General features: G+C 45.0%; 1 protein-coding gene across 1 annotated transcript in view; it reads left to right on the forward strand.

The window, feature by feature from the left end:
* Positions 1-8,039, forward strand: part of LOC144680398 (heme-binding protein 2-like) — a 28,538-nt gene extending 20,499 nt beyond the window's left edge. The window contains exons 3-4 of the mRNA XM_078541369.1: positions 929-1,103; positions 7,883-8,039. Of these exons, the coding sequence (XP_078397495.1) occupies positions 929-1,103; positions 7,883-8,039 (332 nt within the window). The remainder of the gene's footprint in view (positions 1-928; positions 1,104-7,882) is intronic.
* Positions 8,040-9,482: the final 1,443 nt, after the last annotated feature.

Below are 9,482 nucleotides of genomic sequence, written 5' to 3' on the forward strand. Positions count from 1 at the left end.
GAAGGAGATCAAGGTCTTGGAGAGGGTGCAGAAGAGATTTACTAGAATGATAGGAGTGTGGATGGGTCTCAGTTACATGGAGAGACTGGAGAGGTCGGAGGTCATTTCCTTAGAGCAGAGAAATTTGCCAGGAGATTTGAGAGATCCAAGGTGTGCAGAACCAGGAATGGATTTGACAGAGTAAATAAGGAGAAACTGTTTCCATTGGCAGAGCAGTCGATAACCGGAGGACATAGAATTAAGATAATTGGCAACAGAACCAGATGCAACATTTATTTAAACAATGTGTCACTGTGATCTGGAGAGCACTGCCTGAACTGGTGGTGAAGCAAATTCAATAGTAAAATTCAAAAGACAATTGTTGAGATAATGGGAAACATTTTTGTCTGTCTGTGGGAAAAGAGGAGGTCAGGGTGATTAGTGGGATAAGTCCACCAAACAACACAGGAGCAGCCTTCCTCTAGGCTGTTCCATTCTGTGTCTATAATTCAATGCCCACATCAGTGTTTTCCACATCTCAGTTTATTCATCTCAGCTTTCACCTTCCAAGCCCATGACCACTCCCATCTAGAAGGACACGAGCAGCAGATAGATGGGAATGCCACCAACTGGAAGTTCCCCTCCAAGCCACTCACCATCCTGACTTGGAAATATATCGCCATTCCTTCAAAGTTGCTGGGTGAAAATCTTGGAACTACCTTCCTAACAGCACTGTGGGTGTACCTACACCACATGAACTGCAGCGGTTCAAGGCAACTTGCCACCATCTTCTCAAGGGCAATTAGGGATGGGTAGTAAATGCTGGCCCAGCCAGTGAAGGCCACATCCTGTGAATGAATAAAAGAAAAGCAAAGTCACCCTGTCCCCTCACCTGTAATTTCTGATTCACCATGAGCAATGCTGTAACAATGTGTTTCTTTGTCTACAGGTACAGTTGTTCCCATCTCTGCACCTTGGGGAGTTATTGGACAGTTAGCAAATGGCAAAATACAGCAGGCATTCAGAGTATCTATTGTAATAGTTCCTGAAGTCATCAGTCCACCGGAACCAACGGATAAAACGATCAAATTAAAAAAAGAACCTACTAGTTCGTACTATGCCAGGTAACTTTAGTTACTGATATATTGTGTTTGACATTTCTTTACATCAGCTCTTGTGTCAATATCACTCAACCTGGAGTCGGACTGTGATTATTGGGCTCATCCGGGTACAGGGGAACATTGGTCAATATTAATTGTATAATGGAGTGATTCATATCTCACAATCTGCAGTTCCTTCTTCTGAGAACACAGCGAGACCTCCCCATTCACATTAGTCAGGTTCATATGGAGTTGGTTCCTGTTTTTCCGACATTCTCACACCACCACCTTGTGCATTTTTGATAGACCACTTTCACATCTTTTAATCAGTGCCTCAGCCAAAATAAAACATCAGCTCATTGAGATGTTTGATGTTCTTTCTACTGTAATTAGTTTAAATGTCTCTTTATCTGCTCTTTCTGTGCGTAGTCATAATTTACATAGTTCCAATGTTACTGGTCCCCCTCCCATACCCTTTGGAGAGGTCATTTTCCTCATAGGTGTCTGGACGATGAATGACAGTGTGATTTGCTGATCAGAGAGGATCAAGCTGGGCCCAGTCCATTCCTCACTCAACATTCACTAACTCACACTATCAGTGAGGGTCACTACACAGGACGCTCTCCAATGTGGACATTGTCCTCTTGGTGTAATGAACTGTGATGCTCTTTAGTCATCTGTAGAGTTTGCACATTGAGCTTTCTCAGTGAGCAATTGTGATCACAGAGATTGCTGTTTAGGAAAAGTACTGTCCAGTTTTCACTCTGTTTAAATTCTTGACAGAAATCAGCGAGTTCGGGCCTGTGAATTCCCAACAAGTGACCCCTGTGAACAACAATTCACTCCAGGAACACACGATTAGGGATTCTGTCCTCATATTTTAAACAATCAAAAAGTGGAAGTGCTCCCTTCAAAGAGCAGAAGTTGGGGTGGGAGGAGTTTCTGGGTTATCAGCTGGTGTGGGTCATCCTTTATATGGGCTGGCAGTCTGTGGTAGCTGTAGAGAGCAGGAAATTCTGCAGGCAGTTGGTGCACAGCCAGATCATACAAACATACAAATTAGGAGCAGGAGTAGGCCATCAGATCCTGGAGCCTCCTCTGCCATTCACGAGGATCATGGCTGATCTTATTGCGGCCTCAATTTCACTTTCCTGCCAACCATCTGTACATTTCACTCCCTTAATCGTCAAGAATCTATCTCCCTCGACATTAAAACTATTGAATGACCCTCTTTTACTCTCTGTGCAAGACAGTTCCACTGAGTCAAGGCCTTCAGAGAGAAATAAAAAATTCTCCTCATCTCCATCTTAAATAGGAGAGCTCTTATTTTTAAACTTTGGCCCCAGGTTCAGGTCTCTCCAACAAGGCGAAAAATCCTCTCAGCATCCACTCTGTCATGTCTCTCCAGCATCTTTCATTTCTCAATAAGATCACCTCATTCTTCTAAACTCCAATTGGCCCAACATGCCCAACCTTTCCTCATAAGATAACTTGTCCTAGGAATCAGTAGAGTGAACCTTCTCTGAACTGCTTCGAAGGCAATTATGTCCCTTCCTAAATAAGGAGACCAAAACTGTGCACAGTACTCCAGATGTGGTCTCACCAATGTCCTGTAGAACTGTAGCAAAGATCCCTAATTTTATATTCCAGTCACCTTGCAATAATGATAACATTTCCCTTCCTAATCACTTGCTGTATCTGCATACTGACTTCTTGTGATACATCTACCCAGACACCCAGATCCCTCTGTACCTCAGAGTTCTGCAATCTCTCTCCAGTTAAACAATCTGCTGCTTTTCTATTCTTCCTGCCAAAGTGGACAAGAGGAATTACATTCACTATTTTCCAATCTGATGGGACCCATCCAGAATCTAGGGAATTTTAGAAAACTAAAACCAATGCATCTACTATCTCAGCAGCCATTTCTTCTAAGACTCTAGGATGAAGTCCACATGGCCTGGGGACTTGTCAGCCTTTAATTCCAATAATTTCCTCAGTACTCTTTCCCTGGTGATTGTAATTGTTTGAAGTTGCTCCCTACCTTTCACCTCTTGATTCACAATTATTCCTGGGATGTTACTTTTTCCTCTATAGTTAAGACAGATGCTAAAATAACATCTGTTAAATTCACCTGCCTGGTCCTCATTTTCCATTATTAATTCCAGAATCACTCTCTAGAAGACAAATGCTCACTTTAGTTATTCTATTCCCTTTTTGAATACTTGTCAAAACCCTTACTATATATTTTTATATTCCCAGCAAACTTTCTCTCATATTTTAATTTTCCCTCCTTATTATTCTTTTGGTCATTATTTGTTTTTTTTATATATACAAAGTTTAATTTTCTGATCTTCATGGAATTCTATGTTCTTTCTTTCAATTTGATGCTATCTTTAACTTCCTTAGTTAGCCACGGATGGTGTGTTCCTCCCAGAGAATTTCTCTTTCTCACTGGAATGTATCTTTGCTGAGGGTTATGGAATATCTCCAGAAATATCTGCCACTGCATCCCTACAGACCTATCTCTAAACCTATTTCCCCAGTTCACTTTAGCCCGCTCTGTCGTCATGCCCTCATAGTTGCCCTTATTTAAGTTTAAAACATTAGTCTTAGACCCACTGGCCCATAACTTCCAATCTCCGGGGCATCGTATCTGTAAGATGCCCTTGGATCTCCCCATGCAAGGACTGTATGGGAATTCCCCAGGAAGTTGAAAATTCCCTTTGGCAATTACCCTGCACTGGAAACCATTCCTTACTCCACTTTAAATCAGAGACTTCAGAAGGTTCCAAACTAGTTACCCAGGAAAAATTAGAAGAATTGAAACCACATCTAAATCCTGGATAACGATCGTACTGTCCACCTCCGCCTGACCACCCAGGGGCCTCTTCCAACACCCACACCCATCCTCCAACTAGCCCCTCAAAGTTCTGACTACCTCCCAATCCCCCCCCCCAAACTACTACCTCACTCTCTGACCACCAGCCACCTTCCCATTCCCCGAATTCCCCCCTGAACCTAAGACCACAACCCACTCCCAAACCCCTGACAACCCCCTCCAGCACCCTGATGACTATCCTGACCCACCAACTAAACCCTAGCCTCCACAATTACCCTTCGGAGCTGCCAACAAACTCCCACCACACCCACAACTACACCCCTGACCTCCCGAATATCCCCCACCCCACCAACTACCCACCCAACACTCTCTAATACCCTCCTCATCCCATGACCAAACCCCAACCCCCTCAACTCTCCTCCCATTCCCCCACCAACCCCAGGCCCATTCTACCACCACAATGCCTCCCCACTGACCACTCGACAACTCCCTATTCTACCCACTTGCATTGCACAATTACCTTCCCCCTGGCTTCTCAAAGTGGCTGGGCATTTTAAACTTAGCTGCTTTATGGCAGCTAGTGCCATAAACAGGGGTGTGGCCTCCTCTCACCTGACTCTGCTGCCCTTGACTGAAGGCCTCGGGAACTCGCTGCGATGCATATTTCTCACCTGGCCCGAGGCGGAAGCTCGTCTGAGGAAGGTACCCACATGGACCAGAACCGCTGGATCCTCCACCTCCCACTGCAAGTTCCCCCCCAGCCCTGATCAGGTGTCCCAAACCCTGGCACGAGGCAGCAATCCAGCCTTCTGGGTTTCACTCTCAGCTGCAGGAAACTGTGCCTGTGCCCCTGACTATACTGTCCCCTACACCCACTACATTCCTATTCACTCCCCCTATTTGACTGGCTTCCTGTACGATGGTGCCATGGTCAGTTCGCTCAGCCATGCTGCAGTCCCCGCTTTCATCCCTACAAACTGCAGGAACTCAAATCTGTTGAACAACTGCAAGGGCTGAGGCTCCTCCACTTCTACCTTCTCGACACCTTTTTTGCCTCACTCATAGCGACACCCTACTGTCCCTGGCCACTGACCAAATCAGCTGACCCTATCCTAAGGGATGTGATCGTCTCCTGGAATGAAGAGTCAAAGTAACTTTCCCCCTCCCTGATGCCTCGAAGTGTCTGCAGCTCGGCCTCCAGCTCAAAGATTCTGAGCCGAAGCTCCTCGAGTCTCTGGCACTTACTGCAGACATGTTTGCCCTGGATCACACACGTGTCCACGAGCTACCGCGTTCTGCAATTGCAACACGTAGATCCCACGAGAATTCCCACAAGGGGCATTCTCTCAATTTCTTGAAAGTACAAAACTTCTTCGAAAACTGGGAATAAACTTGTGATTCCTTCAGGAAACTTTTTTTAAAAATTGCTGTTCCAAGATTCACATTTGCAAATCAGACGTTGTAGAAGGAAAGATGTGACTGGGGTTTTTTCCCAAAGGTGGTGCTAAATTATTTAAATAGAGTAGAGGTGTGGATTATAGACTTATAAGGCGCTATTTCAATGGAGGCGATGGGGATCTCAGCTAAATAGTCAGTGAGGGCCCTGCGTCACCTCCTTTAGGGAGGGCCTGCTGCATTAAGTGCCTTTCAGGCGGCCAATGACAGGCCTTCCCTGGGACCAAAGACCCCACGGGGCAAAGGCCTCACTCTCCAAAAGCTGCTGGACAATCAGAGGCCAGCAGCTCCCAGCGCTTGTCAGCATCAAGAAGGTGTAGTGGCTGCTGTTGGCTCTGTTCCTGAGAGGCCTCGGATTAGTGCTGGATCCCAGGATAACAGGTGACCGATGGCAGGAAGAGGATCGCAGCAAAGGGGGTCACGGGGTAGGGGGTGAGGTGTGTAGGAGAAAATGGCAGCGTGGAGGCTTCCTGCAGCTCTGCTCACCTTCCTGATGCCAGTCCCTCGACAACAAGGTGCTCCCTCCCACAGAAAACAACCCGAGTAGTGATAGGCCCTCCTGCCTCTGGGTTAATGCCTTTGGCTGCGATAAAAGGCTCTTAGGTTGACATGAATTGTCCACTTAAGTGCCTCCATTGATGGTGGGTTGGGAAGGGTTGGGATGGCCGCCCACAAGCGTCCCCGCACTGGATTTAACCTTGGTGGAGGCAGCAGGGCAGCAGGGTGCCCGCCTGCCACCCTCACATACAATTAAATGCCCTGTCCATGACCAAACTTGCCTGAAGGGAGCATATTAAATTTGGCCTATAAAAACATGACTGCACATAAGGAGGCTATTCAGCCCTTTGAGACCATGCTGGCTATATACAGCAATCCAATCAGTGCCATACCCTCCCTTTTACCCTGTGACCCTGCAATTTTATTCCCCTCAAATGCCCATCCAATTTCCATTCTGAAATCATTCATCATCTCTGCTTCCTCCGCCCTAATTAACAGTGAATTCCAGATCATTACCACACACTGCATAAAAAGGTTTTTCCTCAGATACCCCCTGAATCTCTTGCCCAAAGTCTTCTATCTGTCTCCCCTAGTTCTTGTACCATCAGCTCATGAGAGCAGCTTTTCCTTTTCTACCTCATCAACCCAGTCAGGATCTTGTACAGCTCTATCCAATCACCCCTCAAACTCCTTTACCCCAAGGAGAACAACCCCAGCTTCTCCAACCCAACCCTGTCACTAAAATCCCCCACCCGGGGAACCATTCGAGTAAGTCTCCTCTGCATATCCTCAAGGTGACTCACATCCCTCCTAAAGTGTGGTGACCATCACTGGATGCAATACTCTAGTTGTGGCCTCTCCATAGCTTAATAAAGGTTCAGCATCACTTCCTTGCTTTTGTATTCAACACCTCTATCCATGAAACCCAAGTTTCTATGTAGTTTGCGAAACATTTTCTCAATATGTGCTCTCACCTTCAAAGATCCATGCACCCCAAGGTCCTTCTGTCCCTGCACACTCTTTAGAATTGTGCCATGCCGTCTCTATTACCTCTCTCTATACCTTGTGCAAAATTCATCAGCTCACTTTGTTTTTGTTTCATTCATGGAGTGTGGGTGCTGCTGGCTAGGCCTGCATTTATTGCCTATTCCTAATTAACCTTGAGAAAGTGATGGTGAGATGCCTTCTTGAACCGCGGCACTCTATGTGGTGTAGGTACACCCACAGTGCTGTTTGGGAGGGAGTTCCAGGATTTTGACCCAGCTATAGTGAAGAAACTGCCTTATATTTCCGCGTCAGAATGGTGAGTGGCTCGGAGGGGAACTTCCAGGCGTTGGTGTTCCCAGGTATCTGCTGCCCTTGTCCTTCTAGTTGGTGGTAGTTGTGGGTTTGGACTGTCCAAGGAGTCTTGGTGAGTTCCTGCAGTGCATCTTGTGGATGGTACATACTGCTGCCACTGTGTGTCAGTGGTGGAGGGAGTGAAATTTTGTGGATGTGGTGTCAATTAAGTGGGCTGCTTTGTCCAGTATGATGTCAAACATCTTGAGTGTTGTAGGAGCTGTTCTCATGCTGGCAAGTGGGGAGTGTTCCATCACACTCCTGACGTGGGCCTTGTAGATGGTGGACAGGCTTTGAGGAGTAAGGAGATGAGTTACTCATTGCAGGATTTCTAACCTCTGACCTGCTCTTGTAGCCACCATATTTATATGGCCAATCCAGTACTGTTTCAGGTCAAAAGTGACCGCTACGATGCTAATAGTGGGGGATTCAGTGATGATAATGCCATTGAATGTCATTTCTCTGTATTAAATCCAATCTGGCAATTGTCTGCCCATTCAGCTAGCTTATCTATTATGTTACAACAGCTGTGGATGAACTGAATGGTGGAGGGTCCTCAGTGGGCTGAATGACCAACTCCTGTTCCTATTGTCCTCACAATCGACTTGGATTTCAGACAGGATTTGTCAGGAGGAATAAAAATGAAAATTATATATTCTTAATTCTGTTGCAGGACTTTTGACAAGAAAGTTGATGAGCAACAATATGAAGAACTCGTGAATAAACTCCAGCAGGACTTGCAACAAGACAATCGACAATTTGATCCAAGATTTATTATTGCTTTCTATAACACACGTGGGCTCATGCAAATAGGTTTCAGAAAGAAATAAAATCCTCTTGGGTAGGTTTTGTCTCCTCTGTAGACATCAACAGTGAGATGTGCTTAACTCTATTCTTAAACTGATTGAAGCTTCCACTAATTACACTTTGGGTTTAAGCCGGAATACTGTGCAAAGTTCTGGTCTCCTTTCCTGAGGAAGGATATATTTACCTTAGAGGGAACGCAATGACTGTTCATTAGACAGATTACATATATGTGCTGGTATTGGGGTTTTGAACAATTCCACCAATGACACATTCAGCACTGAGACCCTGTTTAGAAATATTGCCCTCTAGTGACAGTTAATTCTGACTCACACACACTGCTGCATTTAATCTTTATTCAAAATTATACCAACACATGAGCATCAAAAGTGAGCAGATCTTCCCCATTTAAATACGCTGGTTACTTTAGTTGTTTAGTTCCATCATTACAAACAACGGATCTTTCCAGGTGTCCAGTTCAATGTCTCTCCACATTGTCCTGTGACAGACAGTTCTTGTTTCTCATCAAATTCGACTAAAAACAGAGTATTTTCAATCTTGCTCCGCCATTCATTAAGATCATAGCTGATCGTCTACCTTAACTCCACCTTCCCACACTATCCCTCGAGTGTATAATCTCTCTAATAAACAGGCATTGCAGTCCCTCTAAGGAAAGTTCATCCCTTAGGTAAGGAGAGCAAAACAACGGTTTTACCCACCTAAATAACTGAAGTAAAATTTCATTGCTCTTTGCTCCCTTTGTAATAAAGGCTAAGATACCATTTGTTTTCGGATTGCTTGTTGTAGCTGCAGATTACCTTTCTATGCTGCATGTGTAAAGACACCCAAGCCCCTCTGAATACCAACATTTTCCAGTCACTCACCCTTGCAAAATATTCAACTTTTATATTTTTCCGATGTTTGACTGACTTCACACGTCCCCAAATTATATTCTGTCAGCCACATTCTTACCCATTCACTTAACCAACCAAATATGGAGAAACCACATGGTCTTCTTCCCACACGTTAACCAGACATGAGGATCCAGCCCTGGCAGATCTGACTGTCCCTGACAGAGGAGCCCTGACTGCTGCTGTTGCTTTTCATATTGTTTATAATTAGGTTCCTCCTTCAATTCCAAATTATTTGCTAATGTTTCAGGTTCACTTCTGACCAACCAACTCTGTGGGCAGCAAAGGTAAAATGAGTCTAACATCACCGCATTGCACATACACAGGCCTAACCCCAGTTGGACATGGGTAGTGGGCCCTCCATTGGGGAACAGGGATTAATCACTGCAGTAATTTGCCTTTTCTATAATCTTGCTTTAATTGAATCATGACCAGATTGAGATTGAGATGGTCCTGGTGACTGACATAGTTCTAGGATGTTCTATCTTGACACAGCGATGGATTATATTTATGTTTATCACAGTCATTCTGAACAGAATGTTTCAAGGTGAAGTGAAA

Source organism: Cetorhinus maximus, chromosome 5 (genome assembly GCF_964194155.1).
Source record: "Cetorhinus maximus chromosome 5, sCetMax3.hap1.1, whole genome shotgun sequence".
In the NCBI taxonomy this organism is placed as follows: domain Eukaryota; kingdom Metazoa; phylum Chordata; class Chondrichthyes; order Lamniformes; family Cetorhinidae; genus Cetorhinus; species Cetorhinus maximus.